Below are 18,091 nucleotides of genomic sequence, written 5' to 3'. Positions count from 1 at the left end.
ATTTCAAATATTCCCGGGTTTATTCCAATAATTTAACCCACAGCACGAACCACCAATGAAGGAGTTTCGGATCCACTGGACTTGCGCTAAACGTAACATCAGAATGAACTTGAACAGACGATAGAAGTTCTATCGTCTGCTCACGTCTGCTCAAGTTCACTGTAGCTGCAACAATTATATTTTTTTTTGCGTGATGAGCTTGGATTCACAAAGGATTTTCACTGATAACACAAACTACAAATGGAACCAAATCAAATCGATCATCGATCAAATGCAATAAAATGTTAAAGTCTGTTGGAATCATTCTGATTGAACGAACGACCAAATGATAAAGTCTGTTGGAATCTTTCTGTGATAGATCGATTGCAACAGACTTACACATTCTATTGCATTTGATCGATGATAGATCTTATTTTGTTCAATTTTTGGTTTGTTTTATTGTTTATTATTATTCATGTATTTATTTCAGAAAGAGAATTCAACATAACCTACAAAATAATGTGAGAAGGGGGGGGGGGGTCATTGCTGTACACAATAGTTCTTTCTACATCCCCTAGGTGGCGTTGATCTCACATTTTGCCACAATCTATAAGTATGCCCCCCCCCCACACAAAATACATTACAGTGGGCACACCGTGGAACACTCTGAAAGAAAAATATTTATTCACACGTTTCCTAGCACGTCTATAAACGGATTCAAACTATTATTTATTAATATAAAAAGCTAATTTTATCGCGTTCGAGCTTCAATTCTCGCGTTTAATTCACACATTTTATACATATTCCCTTTACTCCATGGACCGAAAATGGCGGGTGTACACACCCGTCTATTTAGGTGCTTTAGTCAGGCTCTCTTGCCGCATGTGGATACAACCCAAAAGTGACAGCGCCAGTGTTGGGAATACATTGTGATATTGATATACGTTACCAAATTATCTGTACGTAACTACATGATATTACATGAGCGCTACATTTGACAACTAGACGCTGAAAATTGATGCCTTCTCTATGACCATTTTCAATAAGGAAATTCGCTTTACAGTATTCATATAATAAACTTTTATTATTTTATTTGAAAAATTCGAGTCAGATGTGGGGGGGGGGGCAACCGTTGTGGCGCTGCCTCTGAATCTGCGCTTGATGGACGGCCCCATAGCAGAAATACTTGATTTACTACAGTCTATTTGGCGTAATTCGGAAACGCTCCACTCATGTATGGTGGCATTTCCGGTTCAAATCCGGGCTAAGGTAGATTTTTTTCGTTACTCAAACAAATAATAATAGGCTAGTAATCGACACTATTTAATATTTGATATCAAAAATTAAAATAAAATATTTAGTCTCACCTACAAGATCGTTGGAATACTCTTTTGATAAAGCTTTCTGCATCGTAGAAATGAAGTTATCGTCACCTATGCGTTTCTTGACTGAAACTTTAATAACTTTACCTGGTTTGCTTTTACTTAAGAATAAACTTGCTGTAAAAGCAAAACGAGTCTCGTTTCCAGGCAAAATTTGAAAAACACAAGACCCATCGCTGGGATTAACGGAAGCAATGCGTGTGGTTGCGGAAGACATTGGTGTGTCTAAAACTACGTTCATCATCATCTAAAAATCAAAACGAGTCTTTAGATATTTTTTCATCAGTGTTGGTTCAAAAACTACTCTCAGAGAATATTTCTTAAAATAAACAAATTAAATACAGTGAAACTCTTCTATAGTGCCGATTTTGGGGTTGAACGTGGGTGGGAAGTAACTCATTATAGCCCGCTCCGCTTTTGTTTGCTTATGCCTGAGTGTTCATCTGAATGACAACCGCAGATCCCGCGCACCCCGCGCAGCTCCTGTTACACCTACCTGCGGCGCGGCGTCAATTCTCGGAAGGGCTATAGAAGGGAGGGCTATCAAAGAGTTTCAATGTAATTACAAAATTATTGAATTTTCAACTACTAAAGATGAAGTTTCAACGAGGAACTTTTCTGTCAAAAAATATAAATTTTCAATCCAAAAATACAAATGTTTAAAAAGAAGACTAATTTTCTAATAAGAAAGACGAATTGCAAAAAATGAATTTTCAAATAAAATAATTAAATTTCCTGTAAAATAGTTGAAATTACTGAGAAAATAATTAAGTTTTCAAACAAATAGTTGAGTTTTTAACTAAAATAATGAATCTTTAACAACACCTGTTTCATCATTCATATTTCCAACAAACAAATATTTTAATTTTCAATTAAAAATGGCTGATTGTAATCAAAATTATGAACTTTTATCATAATATGTAATAGTTAATATTTCAACCAAAAAAATATTACAATTTTCTAATAAAATCAATTGAATTTAATTTTGTTTAAATACATATTTTCAATAAAATGGTTGAATTCCGAATAAAACAATTAAATTTTCAACAAAATAGTTAAAGTTTTAACAAAATAATTACATTTATAACAAAGTAGTTGAATTTTGAACTAAAACTATGAATCTAAAAAAATGAATTTAGAACAAAAATGTTCAACCTTCAACCAAATAGTTGAATCTTAAATATAAAAAAAAAGATTCATTTTGAACATTCATTTTGAATTTTCAAAAAAATGGTTGAATCCTCAGATAAAGAAAATGAAGTAAAAAAATCAAATTTCTACCAAAATAGATTAATTTCAGGGGCCCAAAACATAAATTTTCAACAAAATAGTCGAATTTTCAATCAGAAAAGAATTTTCAATCAATATAAAAAAAAAACAGTTGTGCCAAAATTTTTGACCAAGAAGTTACTTTAAAACGGTATAGTTGAATTTATAACGAAAATAATCGAATGTTTAATCCAAAAAGTCGCATTTTTAAGTAAACAGTTATATTTTAAATGACATCGTTGAATATTTTACCTACAAAAATTCGTTTTCAACAAATAATTAAATATTGAATTTTCATTAAAGAAAAATTAATTATAAATCAAATAATTTACATTTACAACCAAATAATTGAACTTTCAAGCGAAAAGTGCGACTTTTTAAAACGTAAAATGAATTTTCTTGGACTAATTTTTAAAAGAACAAGATTAAACTTTCACCAAAATAGGTTGCTTTTTAAACAAAATAGTTGATTTTTTTCTTAAATATTTGATTTTTTAACCAAATATTTAAATTTTCTACTGTTATGACGGATCATCAATAGAAAAATTAATTTTTCACAAAGTATATGAACCTTCAACCAACTAGTTGATTCTTCAATGAAATAATTGAATCTTCAACCGAAGAAAATTAAATTGTAACAAAAAAGATAACATTTCTAACTAAATAGATCAATTTTAAGACAAAAAAACATAAATTTTCGACAAACAAGTTGAACTTTCAACCGGGAATAAATTTTCAGTCCACGAAGGATAAAAAATTCTACAAAATTTTGGAAATTTTCAAACACGAAAGGTAAATTCTCTAGAAAACAGATTGATTTTCAACCGGAAAATATGAATTTTAAACAAACAAGTTAATTTTTAATGAAACTGTTGTATTTTTTACTAAAATGACATAATTTTCAATCCAAAAAGACAAATAAAAAAACAGATACATTTCTAAGCCAAATATTTGAATTTTAAAATACATAATATCAATGTTCAACCAAAGATGGAAAAGTTAAATTTGCATTTTAAAAATTATTTAAATAACGAATTTTCAACAGAGTGGATTTCTTAGCCAACGAGATGGAACTGCAATTATTAAAATAAAATTTTAATAAAGTAGGTTGATTTTCAACCAAACAGGTAATTTTTCAATCAAAACGATTAATTTTCTACACAAAAGGACGAATTTTCAACGAAATAAATACATTGTTAATCAAGCAGTTTATTTATCAACTATGAAATATACAACTTCAATGAAAAATGTAATATTCAAGAAAAAACTTTTTCAACAGACAAAAACAAACAAATTTTCAACAACATAGTTAAATTTTTCAGAAAAATAGTTTAAGTTAAATAACATAAAAAGATAATTTTATTAACGAAAAAATTGAATATTTACCAACAAAAAATTAACCTTTAGACTGAATTATTGAATTTTCAATAAAGTAGATCAATTTTTCACGTAATAGTTAAACTTTCAAAAAAAATCTTGAAATTTAAAAAAATTGTCAACCGAAAAAAATGATTTTTCAACAATGTACATGAATTTTCAACTAAAAAGGATCAATTTTAACCAGAAATTGAATAGTTAAATTTTCAGTTCAAAAAATTAATTTTCAAGACAAAACCCAGTGGGCACAAAGTTTGGCGACGTCCTTACGACATCGGTACGACATCTTTATAACAACTTTACGACAACCTATGTCAATGTCGTTAAGGTGTCTTTATAATATCGTAACTAAGTCGTATGATCTGACGATGTCTTTACGATATCACAAAGACACCGAAACGACATGTACATAGGATGTCGTATGTTAATTAATCAAATTTACTTGAATATTACTGTAAATTTCAATCAATTTTTAACGAATAATAGAATAATTATCTTCTCAATTCCGAACATTAATTTTCCAAAAATAAAAACAAATTTTCAACAACAAAAACAACGAATTACTAAACAAAAAACGAGACAAAAGGGAAGTTCTTAAAAATAGGTTTCAACGTTTAAAAAACATAAAATAAATTAATTTGCAAGACATTTGTTTCATTTTTTATCACAAAAAATCAATCTTCAACCAAAAATTTAAGTCAAATTTAAAGCAGAAAAATTAATTTTCAACCAACAAAAAACAACGAAAAATGTAATAGTTAATATTTTAACCGACAAACATTTTATTTGCAATTAAAAAACAATTGAATTCAATTAAAAAAGACTAATTTTTAAACAAAAAGTTAAATTTTCCACTAATGATGAATTTTTAATTAAAATAATGAATCGTTGAAAAAAAGATGAATTCTTACAGAAAAATGTAATAGTTCATATTTTTATAGAAAACAATTTTCATTCAAATGAAGAAAAGTTAAACGCACTGAAAATTTACAACCAGCAATTAGATTACATTAATAAAAGTTAAATTTGGATTAAAAAAAATATATTTTCAATAAAAAATATGAATTTTAAACAAAATAGTTTAATTTTCAACCGAAGAAATGAATTATTTGCAAAAAAAAAATGAATTTTCATCCAAAAAGGTCGAATTTTTAACAAAATACATCAATTTTCAGCCAGATAGTTGAATTTTCAATAAAAAAGATAAATTTTGGTCCAAGAATGAAACTGTTACATCTTAAGTTAAAGAAAATTAATTTCAATTAAAAAAAAGCTGAATTTTTAACGTGAAACATACATTTCCAACGAAAAATAAAAAATTAATAATTGAAATTTGCATAGTTAATTTTAACAGAGTAGTTAAATTTCTAAACACGTAATTTACACTTGAACCAAACAAAAAAATGAATTGCCAACTATAAGTGTAATAGTTTATATTTGAATGAAAAAATATATTAAACTCAAACCAAAAACCGTTGAATTCAACGAAATAAGACCAATTTTTAACAAAACAGTTAATTAAAAAAAGTCAATTTTAGCTGATATTCAAGAAAAAACATGAATTTTCAAGCAAGAAATATAATTGTTTACCAAAAACGAAGAATTTTTAATGAAATCATGAATGTTTCACTAAAAACTATAAATTTGAAACCAAAAATGGAATATTTAAGTTTTCAGAAGAACGAATATGGTTTTAAGAAAAAACGAATTTTTGAACAAACTATTCCATTTTCAATTAGAGAAATAAATTATTGACCAAAAAGATGTTTTTTTTTAATTAAAAAAAGTAGAATTCTCAGCAAAATACATAAATTTTCAAAATATAGTTGAATTGTCATAAAAAAAGATGAATTTGGAACCAGAAAAAAAAACAGATTTTAAACAAGCAAAATTAAGTTCTACAACGAGAAAAAACGAATTTTTAACAAAAAAGTTCAATTTTGAACAAAAAAATGAATTTTAAACTGAAATGATAAATCTTAAAAGAAAAAAATGCATTATCAACCCAGAATTTTTACCAACAAAAATTTTTAACCAAAAATGGAAATAAAATTCTTAGTTGAAAAATTAATTTTCAACCAACAAAAAACAGTTTATTAACAAAATAACCAAATTTTTAATCAAAGAGATAAATTTCCAACTAAGGTGATGAATCCTCGACATCAAATTTAATAATTGATATTTCCACCAAAAAAGATTAAAAATAAAAAACAGTTGAATTCAATTAAAAAATACTAATTTTTAACCAAATTTTCAAATATTCAACTGAAAGGATAGATTTTAATTTTAATTTCCAGAAAAAGTAGAAAATTTACCCAAGAAGGATTTTTCAATAAAAAAAAATTGTTGAATTTTCAAGCCGAAAAGACGAAGTTTCTGCAAAACAATGGAGTCTTCAACTAGAAATGATTTCTTTAATAAATATTAAATAGTGTTTTACACTTACTGTTTTATTCTAAAAAAATTATTTTTATAAGATTTATTTTATAAAAATTAAATACTTCTATGTTAGTGTTCAAATAAGGCCAGGGTCCAGCTCCAGCTCCAGTGACAAATGATTTATCTCCATGACCCAGATGCCTGGCAAGGGTTTTAATATCATAGAGTTTGTCTTTTTGAAGACTAGGCCACTGATATTCTTCTCCTCCGATTTCTGCTAATGTTGGGTTTCCTCCTAGGCCTTAGAAATAGAAATAATAATAATAATAACAATAATAATAATCAATAATAATAATAATAATCTAAATATGAGTTTAAATAATATAGGATCATTCAAAAACTACGTCAGGCTATTTTAAAAAGTTTTCCCAATGGGCTTGAAATTGGGCGACGTCTTTACGACATCGTCACGACATATTTACGACATCTTTACGACAGTTTTACGGCATCCTATGTCCGTGTCGTTTTGGCGCCTTTCCGATATCATAAAGACATCGTCAGATCATACGACGTGTTTACGATATCGTAAAGACACCTTAACGACATGGACATAGGATATCGTAAAGTTGTCGTAAATATGTCGTAACGACGTCGTAAAGACGTCGCCAAATTTTGTGCCCACTGGGTTTCCACCTCTCCTCTTCTTCTTCACTGGTCATCAGGATGCACGGTAGGGTCGTCCAAAATTTTTTTTTCGAGTTTTCATGGGGACTCTCCAGAAATTTGTTCAAATCCACACAAAAATAAATGTATTTTTGTTTGTTTAAAAAAATATATATTTAGAGGTTCCGCAAGCCCCATGAAAGTTTAACACCTTTTCCCAAAAGAACAAAATATGTTTTTGTTAATCTTATTTAAAATCCTCTATATTATTTGAATCGAGTTGAAACTTAACATTTATCTTCACAATTAGCCATAGAATAGAAATGAAAGATCGCTTTCTAAATATCAACAACATAAGCCTGTTTTATAGGGTACCAAAAAAACCCCATAAGTGAAAAAATGGGTTTAGCGAGTTTTTGGCGTTAATTAGGACTTTTTTCGGGTTTTTAAAAGAAAATTGTTTCTAGCTCATAAAATACCATTTGATACTGACAATTAGATGTTCAGATAAATTATTTAAACAATTTATTATTGTTTTTAGCCATTTTCTGATAGAATGGAGTTAGGAAGACGCGGTTTTTTTCCAAATTTTTCCACTTGCCTAATTTTCAATTAGAGGGAAATGATAGTTTACCAATGTTAACAATCTTGATTTTTTAAATAATTTATTATTATTGTTAATAATATCCTTTTAGAAAAATGCTACAAAATTGAAGTTTAAACAAAAATACACATTTAGTCAAATTTTCAATTAAGATAAATTATTTAATTAATGAAATTCAAGAAAATTAATGATTTGAACAATTTATTATCTTTTTTGATAACCCAGTAGGCACAAAGTTTAGCGACGTCTTTACGACATCGTTAGAACATCTTTACTACAATTTTACGACATCCTCTTTCCATGTCGTTAAGTTATCTTTACGATATCGTAAATAAGTCGTGTGATCTGACGATGTCTTTACGATATCGCAAAGACACCGAAACGGCATGGACATAGGATGTCGTAACGATGTCGTAAAGTCGTCACCAGACTTTGTGCCCACTGGGAATATTCTCTTTGCTTAATTGGCAGAATGTTGCGGTTTTTTTCTGAAATTTTCAACTGTTTGTCTATTTTTCATCAGACGTGACTAAAGTATTAATTAAATCTAGAAAAAAAATTGTTTAAACAAATTATTATTGTTTATGATTATCTTAATCTATATCAGTACCTGATGGTTGCGGGTTTTCGGCTATTTTTACCTTTCTGTCCTTTTTTCACTTAATGAGGCAATAATTAATGAAAGTTAACAAAAAAGTTGTTAAACAATTATTTTTGCTAAATCTAATTAATTATTAAGTCACGCCTAATGAAAAATGGACAAACTGTTGAAAATGTCAGAAAAACCACAAAATTCTACAAATTAAATAAAGACAATATTATTAACAATGATAATAAATTGTTTAAAAAATTATTTTTTATGACCTTAATTAATAAAATAATTTATCTTCATTAAAAATTTGACTAAAAGTGAATTTTTTTCTAAACTGCAATGTTGTAGCACTTTTCTATGAGAATATTATTAACACAATAATGGCCAATGGGCACAAAATTTGGCGTCATCTTTATGACATCGTAAAGACATCTTTACGACAACCTTACGACGTCGTATGTCCATGTCGTTAAGGTATCTTACAATATCGTAAATGAGTCGTATGATCTGATGATGTCTTTACGATATCACAAAGACACCGAAACGACATGGACATAGGATGTCGTAAAGTTGTCGTGAAGATGTCGTAACTATGTCGTAAAGACGTTGCTAAATTTTGTGCCCACTGGGTTACCATCCGACATTTTTGATAGATTTTATAAACAAATTATATGAACAAAATGGTTGTATTTTTAAACAAACATGAATAAAATTTAATAAAGAACTGTCACAGTATCAACGAAATAGTTGAATTTTTGAGAAGATAATTTTGAAGCGCAAATTGAATGGTTAAATTTTATGTTTAAAAGATTCGCTAAACCACAATAAAAGCGAATTTTGAATGCAATAATGAAATCTTAAACCAATAAAAGGATTCTTTGACAAAGAAGATCAACTTTAACCAAGTAGTTAAATTTCCAATAAGAAAAGAAGAATTTTTAAAGGAAAATTTTATAATTGAAGTTTCAAATAAAAGCGATCAATTTTCAGCCAAAAATGGATTAGTTTAGGTATAAAATGAATTTTCAGCTAAAAAAAGAAGGCATTTTTTGACCCCAAGGACATTAATTCTGATTTCGACGAAAAATAATGGTTCATGGATATTTTTGAGGTTTTATTAATTCAGTTAGGATTTAAGAAAAAAGCGAGAAAAGGGGGAAGATTCTTGAAACCAGGAAGAAAAGTGGAATTAAAAAAAAGTTTAAGGCCATGTGATGAGTGAGTCACGTGACCAAATTATAACCGACAAATATTGGCAATTATTTTGGCTTTAAATACCGACATTTTTTTACATTTCCTAACTTCTTTTCACAATAAAAATTTGGGATGATAAATAAAAAGCACTAAGAAAGGTAGGAATCTCGTCACGTGACCCACGCGTCATGGCCTTAAAGAGTGCAATCATAGACAGCGTGTGAAGTTTGCATTTAGATGCTTTAATTGTATAATAAAATTACCAATTTTCACTTTTTTCAAGCACGTACAAATTATTTTCGGCAGTGTGGCGTAGTTTTTGAACGGTGGCTATGGTATATACAGCGTTAAAAAAAATAATTGCAAATTATTAAAATTAATTTCTCAATTTATTTTTTACCAGAAGCGGCCAAAGCAAAGGGTGCTTCAGTTAAGTCCGGGCACTCAACAATTTCAACCGTGACATCAGCAAAATTTTTCGAGAGTGCTTTTTCGAAAACTGAAAGAAAATTTTACGCTAATCATTTTCCATACTTGTGTTGCGAAATGTAATAAAACTAATTAAATGAATGGGGTTGCTTAATTTTTTATATTTTTATCCTAGTTAAATTAGAAGAGCACTACAAAATGAATGTAATTAGCAAACGAAAATTTTTTCAAATAGGTTCGAATAATTGTTTTCCAATATTTAAAAAGTACGATTTTTGAATTTTTGGGAGAAAATCTAATTGCTTCGTTATATAATTGATTTGGTTATTTTCGAAAAATCTTAATAAAAAAATATCTGTTAGAAATCGTAAATTGAATTTACGCGCGCTATCCTACAGATACTTTTTAGTCAATGCAGCAACTGCAGAGCATGGTTCTGTTGGGTTCAGCGGTTAGCAGGATGTGACGTTTCAAGGTCACAGAGTTTTTGAATAGGGTTTTCGAAGTTTTGTCTTAAATAGTTTTATTTCTCAAAAATAAAGTATTCAAAAAATGTTTTTAATGCACTAAAATGTGTAGAATCTTATGCTGCAAAAAAAAAACTGCGAATAAATATTGAAATAATATTTACTAGATTTAAGTTCCAGCAAAGGAGGTACGTGTAGTTTTCTGCTTTCAATTTTTAGGTGGGCTGGGTCTAGAGTCTCCACAGCATTCTGATAACAAACAAACAAAAATAAAACTGCATTAATAATTTAAAAAAATAATGAGAAAATGTCTAGAGTAATATTTCATAAATTCATGAAGTGTGGCACTACACAATTTTTTAATCTTTAGACATAGCTTAAAATAGTACAAACACATTTTTTGTAAAGGGAGTTTATATATTTAAATTATTTAAAAAGTCCCTGAAAATTTTTTTAAAATCACTTTAAGTTTCTGGATGGACAAAATTGAAATAGTATTATAAAGGAGGAAAACATTTACCAAGAATTTAATAGCATCCAAAAGAAAAGCTATAGAATTTAGTAATAATCTCGAACAACTAAAAGTTACTTTTATCATTGTGTTAAAGTGATACCTCAACATAATTTTTTTCCTTAACATTTTCTTCCTTATATTTATCACCATTGTTGTGATTTCAAATAAAAAGCATGATTTTCAAATTAAAATATTAAAAATTTCAAAAGTAATTAACTTTAATGTTTTTTTTTTAAATTGATTTTTTTCTTATTATCGCTTTCTACCAATTTTTAAGAAATTGCTAATTCTAATAATTGTACTGATAACTTATTTTTTAGGGGAAAATATTCTATACAACTCTACTGTTTTCACTTTTGAAGTAAAATTTGGTCTGACTGAAATTGCTTAAACATTTTTTTAAAATAACTATATTTGCTGATTATCTTTATTTTTGAATCTGCAAACAGAAGAGTTGTAGCTAAATTTTTTTCCGAAGAAAGAAGTCATAACTTATTCAAATTTTATCATTTTTTAAAAAAGTGTAAGAAAAGACAGTGAGAAAAAATTAAAGTATAAAAACTATTATTGAAATAGTTATTCTCTGTAAGTTTTAAACTTTTTTCATGAAAAATAATGTTCATAGGTATTATAAATCAATCATTTATTTGTGGGTCTAATGGGAATTAATGATATTACATGATAGTTTTAAAAAACTTTAAGAGATTAATGAGATATTACACTTCAGTTCGAAACATTTCACTAGATGCCTATTATCCGCGGAAGCGAAATTATTTGACAAAACAATTTTAAGAAGTACAACAATTAACATATTCAAAATTGCAGACAAGAATGAAAAAATTATTTTAAAATGTATCATTAATGTGTAGAATTTCGTATATTTAAGTCTATTATCGTGTTAAATTTCGCGCCAACTGCAGCCAATCAGGTATTTCACTATATGACGTCAGCTGTCCAGCTGGCCGCACACCGACGTTCAAACCATAATACCAATTTCATGGAACGCAACTTTATTTTTTGAATAATCTGAGAAACAAACTTTTCGCTGTGAGTATATATAGATAGTTTTTATATTTCAAAATCTCTTAAATGAAATGTGGAAATTGATAGAAAAATTAATTTAATTATTGAATTGAATTGCCTATGATAAAAAAAAATATATTAGCCCAAAATAATAATGTTAAAAGTTATTACTTTTTTAATTTATTAAAAATATAAAGTTTTATCCTTTGCGATTTATATTGTTGCATGGTCCTCAGCGTGCAGCCATCCTTGATTTCCTCCATCCAATCTGAACCAAAGAAATATCTTTGTCTGAACTACCTAATAATGAGCTCACTGCGCTGACACAGGTGCCGCACAGTGGGCAGAAAAAGTCCGTGGACAAATTGATTTTCAGAAGACAATTATTATCTAATTTTAACTATTTTTTTAATGAAAGCTAATAAGATTTCTTATCAAGCTGCCATGGCCGATTTTTAAATTAATTTTTTTTTACATGATAACAAAAATAAAAAATAAAAAATGTTGACTTTTAAAGTATATCGGTTCACAAAAATGCTTTATTTTAATCAAAAATAGCCAAAAAACTGAAATCAACTATCCAAAAAAGATGTCCAATAGCAATGCACATGTTAAAATATTTATTGAATTTGTTATAAACAAATAAGTGAATGAGAATGGTTTCGTGGGGCTTGGCGGCGATTCGTCACTTTCTTCGTACTGCATTTGAACAATTTATGGACAAAAAGAGTTTTTTAGTTGAATGAATAAAAGTTAACAAATAATTTGTTATTTTAGAAATTATTTTTTAAAACAAATATCCATGTCAGGTATTTATTATGGAATGATTCAAGTTTTTTGTATGAAATCGAAATGGAAATGGAAATAAAACCTAAGTATCATATTTGGACCCCAAATAAAAGTTATTAATTGTTTAAACTACCTTAATTAACAAATGTACTATTTGACTAGTTTTGGAAATACAATCTTGATTTTTTTCGATACAATTAACTGTAAATAACTAACTTCTAAATTTTTTAAAGCATTTGGTGACAGTAAACAATTTATTATTATAAACAACAATGGTTTAAGCAAATTTTCATCATTTTATCTATTTGTGAATAAAATACTTATTTTCAACATTTGAACTTGTTTTTTTGTGTGTAAGCAACTATTAGTAACACATTTTTTAAATCTTTTTTTTATATTTCAATAACGATCCACTATTTTCATTTTTATGAACCATGTAGTAGAGCAAATTTTCTCGGCCAACGAGTTTGTAAAATGAAGCTTTTTTTCTTGTTGAACATGATTAAAATTAATTAGCAATAGTTCCTTACCATAAGTTGATAAAAATGGATGATTTATAAAAAAAACTTAATTATTACTTGAGTTTCTTTTTTGGTTAACGCAATTCATTGGTTTATTTTGAAAATAACCTACTACGATAAAATGATAAAATGATTAATACTTGTAAAAATGTTATATTACATACCTTGTATGGCTGCGTTAATGGAATTGCCAATTAAAATAAAATTAGTGGATTTCCAGTGGGCACAAAATTTGGCGACGTCTTTACGACATCGTTACGACAACCTTACGACATCCTATGTCCATGTCGTTAAGGTGTCTTTATGATATCGTAAATAAGTCGTATGATTTGACGATGTCTTTACGATATCGCAAAAGCACCGAAACGACATGGACATAAGATGTCGTAAAGTTGTTGTAAAGATGTCGTAAAGACGTCGCCAAATATTGTGTCGACTGGGTTGTTATCGAACCATAAAAAAAAATCATTGTTAATTAACTGGCTGGTAATTCAATGAAAAAAGCGGTATTTTCTTTCTAAATAGATAAAATGATAAAAATTTGTTTAAACAATTTTTTTTACAAATAATAAATTGTTTACTGTTATAAAAATGTTCTTAAAAATTTAGAACTTAGTTATTAACATTTAATTGCATCCAAAAAATAAAGTTTGTGCCTCAAGAAATAGCCAAATAATAAATTTGTTCATAAAAGTTGCTTTTAAAATAACAAATTATTTATTAACTTTTATTAATATAACTAAAAAACTCTTTTTGTCCACAAATTGTTCAAATTTAGTGCGAATTCAGTTTTCTAAGTACTTTTGATTGAATAAAAGCATTTTTCAAAACTCGGTATACTTCAAAAGTAATTTTTTTCAGTTTTGTTTTGAAATAAAACAAAATTTAAAACTTGGCCATGAAAGTTTGATGAGAAATTGTATTAGCTTGGCTTAAAAAAAGTTAAAATCGGATAATAATTTTCTTCTGAAAATCAATTTGTCCACGGACGTTTTTTTTTATCTCATTATGCGCTGTCATTTTTCTGCTCGAAATTAGCGGGATATTCAAAACATTTGAAATACATATGTAGTGTATCATAAGAATAATATAAATAAAATAATGAATTATTAGTTACTTTCATACAGCAGTTATGTCTTTCAATTATGCACTATATGAAAAGAATTTTTAAGCAATTATTTTCCCAGTGGGCACTATGTATGGCGACGTCTTTGCGACATCATTATGACATTTTTGCGACAACGTTACGACATCCTTTGTCCATGTCGTTAAAGTGTCTTTACGATATCGTAAACAAGTCGTATGATCTGACAATGTCTTTACGATATCGCAAAGACACCGAAACGACATGGACATAGGATGTCGTAACGATGTCGTAAAGTCGTCACCAGATTTTGTGCCCACTGGGATTTTATATGAGAATTCCATTTTTTATTCTTTTTACCTATATTTTTTTATTTATTTCAAACCTAGAAAACCTTAAACCATCAAGGCAATTTCTAAAGTAAATCAACTATGAATGAGAAGAAATAAGTAATTATACATACTTCCTTGAAAATATAATTTTCTTCATCATCTGGTTTTTTTATTATCGATCGAGAGACTGAAAATATTAATAAATATTTTTAATTACAGAATAATCTTTTAGGCGAATTGTGTATCAGGGGGGACTGTAAATTAAATATTTTTGAAAATCGAAAATGGATATTTCTGAAAAGTTACAACATTTTATTACAAAGTAAAGTCACTAACGGGCTTTGAAATAAAAAATACGGCGCACCGTTTATAAAATTTTGAATGCTGATAATACTGCAAAATTTGTTTTATTATGTAGGACAAATCTGTGTATTCTCCTTTTCATTAAAAAAACATAATAATTTTCAAAACAGATAAAAATGCAATAGGTAAATAGAAAATATTCAATTTGTTTATTATAATAATGGTATTTTTAAATTTTAATTTGAAAGAAAGTAGACCCCGTGCTTCGTAAATTGTCCTGCAAATATTCGAATATGTACAAACAGTTCTTTGAAGTTTTTAAATTAATAATAAAATTTTAATTGGCATAAAAAAATGAATAAAAGAGTGTGCAAAAATAATGAGATAAAAAACACAAAAAAAGTCCATCTGATAATATCGATCAAAATTTGTTATTATAAATGATTTTTAAATATTGGAAAAAAGTCTGTTTTTAAAATTTGTCTACACTATTAATTTTAAACTTTTCTGCATTTTTGAAGAGACGATAAACATGAAATTATGAATAAGAACTCAGAATATTTTTATTTGTATTAACTATGAAGAATTAAAATAATGGAAAAAATTGAATCATTTTAAAACATATTCAGGAATTTTAGAAATTTTGAAAACATAAAAAATATTTAAAAATAAGAAAAAATTTTCGAAAATTTCTTAATGTTTTTTTAATTTCTTCCAAGGTTCTGAAAGAATTTAATATTTTTTAAACAGAATCGGATTTTTCCTAATCATTTGTAAACGCATGTAAACAAACAAAAAATCGTTAACATTTTCTAGATTTTTTTTCAACGCGTCTGTTTGCGCGTTAAAAAGATATGTTTGAAAAAATTCTTATTTTCATTAATAACTAAGCTAATCCTAAAATTTTTACAGATATTTGTTTGCAGGTCCATTATAAATTATTATTGTTTAGTAGATCCTTGTTTAAAAAAATAATAATCTACATTATTTTTAACATTTGAAAGAGTTTGAGTGCTAAAAATGGTATGTTTACCGAACCAAAAACAAACAGGCAATAGATTTTAAAGATTAATTTAAAAAAATTGGACAATCCTGAAAATGTTAAAATGACGAAAATAAGATTTTTTCACACATATTTTGTTAACTCGCAAATACGCTGCTTTTCCACATAGTTCCATTTCCGATTTCCAAAATTTTCTCTATATTTATTATTTTCTTTTTATTACTATTATGTGTATATTTACCAATAGAATTAACAAAAACAGCCAAACTAAAGACCAGAGTAAATACCCTCATTTTTTCGTGATCGAAGTGTAACTATTGAATATTAAACTTGCACCAACTGTGCTGTACGGCAGACCGTGCTATACGGCAGACTGTGCTATACGGCAGACTGTGCTGGACCCAAGACTGTGCTATACGGCAGGCTCTGCTATACGGCAGATTGGGCTGGACACCAGAATGTGCTATACGGCAGGCTATGCTATACGGCAGACTGTGCTGGACACCAGACCTAAAAGGATAAGGGGTCATCCATCAACTGTGTTACAGAATTGAGGCGGGGAGGGGATCACGTAAAAAACTACGGTTGGTAAGGGACAGTGCTTAAATTACGTAACAGCTAAATGGGGAGGAGGAGGTCGAGACATTTTGTTACGATTTGTTACGGCAGGGGGGAGGAGGTCCTTCACTCATGTACGTAGTTTTTGCAAATTAAAAGACTTTCACTTGAAGATTATCTTTTTATTTATACATTTTATTATTTTGTTGAAAATTCAACTATTTCCTAGAAAATTTACTTTTTGCTTAAAATTCGTATTTTTGTGTTGAAACGTCAATTTAAATCTTTTTTTGAGATTTATCTTTTTGATTTAAAAGTTCACATGTTTTAGTAGACTTTTCATTTTTCTTTGACAAAAATGCAACTGTTTGGTTGAAAATTTAACAAAGTTGTTTAAAAAGTCATACTTTTTGGTATAAAATTCGACTATTTAATAGAAGATTAACTTATTATTCACAATTCTTCTATTGGCGTTCAAAAGTAAACTGGAATCTTCTTTGGATGAAAATTTAACTCTTTTTTTCAAAATTCATATGTTGTAGAAGAAATTTCATCTTTCCTAAATAAAATGCAACTGTTTGTTTAAAAATTCAATATTTTTTCGAAAGTTTGTCTTTTTGAATATAAAATTTACCTGCTTTAGCAGAAATTGCATCCTTCTTGAATAAAAATGCAAATGGTTGGTTTAAAATTCAACAATTTTTTTGAAGTCATAATTATTGGTAGAAAATTCTGCTGCTTTGTTGAAAATTAAACGAATTTCAAAAAATTTAAGTTTTGTTAAAATTTAATATTTTGGGATTAAAAAGAGAACTAAAATCCTTTCTAAGTAAAAATTCCATTATTATTTTAGGTATCATTTTTTTTTTCTTTTTAATTAAAATTCTTCTGTTTTATGAGAAATTTCATCTTTCATGGAAAAAGGCAACTATATAGTACAGAATTAAACTATTTTGTTAAAAAAATTTTCTTAGAAACTTTTTTTTTAATACATATTGTGAACTTCAAAAGTAAACTGAAATCTTTTTTCAATAAAAATTTAACTATTCCAAATTTTTTTTAAATAAAAATTTATCTGTTTTAAGAAAAATGTTATGTGTTTAAAAAATATTAACCGTTTGATAGAGAATTTAAAAATGTTGTTTGAATGTCATCCTTTTTGTTTAAAAATTCATCTTTTTTTTATTGAAAATTTTATTTCTTTCATAGAAACATATTTCTGGTTTAATCATTAATATCTTGATTGTGAAAAGTGAACTGTAATCTTTTTAAATAGAAAAATCAACTATTTTTTTTTAATTTATCTTTTTTATTTAAAAACTCATCTGTTTTAGCAGAAATGTCATTTTTTTTTGTTCAAGATTTATATTTTTAGTTTGAAATTCATCTCTTCAGCCTTTTTAGGCTAGGCAAATTATTTACCAGGTTCGAAAATTCATTTTTGTAGTGTAAAATTGCATCAGTGTCGAGGAAAATTAATGTTCTGTTGAAAAATCATGTTTTTTGTTTGAAAATTTGAAAAAATTTGAAAATTTAATTTTCACATAAAAAATTCGTCTTTCGGCTTGAAGGTACAACAATTTTAATAAAATTTAGCTCTTTATTCAGCGAAAAAACTGTGAAGAAACT

At 27.5% G+C, this 18,091-nt stretch overlaps 1 protein-coding gene across 1 annotated transcript in view; it reads right to left on the bottom strand.

The window, feature by feature from the left end:
- The window catches only part of LOC117174275 (ester hydrolase C11orf54 homolog), a 28,550-nt gene extending 12,264 nt beyond the window's left edge, over positions 1-16,286 (bottom strand). The window contains exons 1-6 of the mRNA XM_033363196.1: positions 16,146-16,286; positions 14,730-14,785; positions 10,500-10,584; positions 9,840-9,938; positions 6,509-6,687; positions 1,347-1,608 (exon numbers count right to left, since the gene is read on the bottom strand). Of these exons, the coding sequence (XP_033219087.1) occupies positions 1,347-1,608; positions 6,509-6,687; positions 9,840-9,938; positions 10,500-10,584; positions 14,730-14,785; positions 16,146-16,197 (733 nt within the window). The 5' untranslated portion in view covers positions 16,198-16,286. The remainder of the gene's footprint in view (positions 1-1,346; positions 1,609-6,508; positions 6,688-9,839; positions 9,939-10,499; positions 10,585-14,729; positions 14,786-16,145) is intronic.
- Positions 16,287-18,091: the final 1,805 nt, after the last annotated feature.

This window comes from Belonocnema kinseyi, chromosome 6 (assembly GCF_010883055.1).
Source record: "Belonocnema kinseyi isolate 2016_QV_RU_SX_M_011 chromosome 6, B_treatae_v1, whole genome shotgun sequence".
NCBI lineage: Eukaryota > Metazoa > Arthropoda > Insecta > Hymenoptera > Cynipidae > Belonocnema > Belonocnema kinseyi.
The sequence above is the reverse complement of the archived record's forward strand: the minus strand, read 5'-3'. Positions and strand labels throughout refer to the sequence as shown.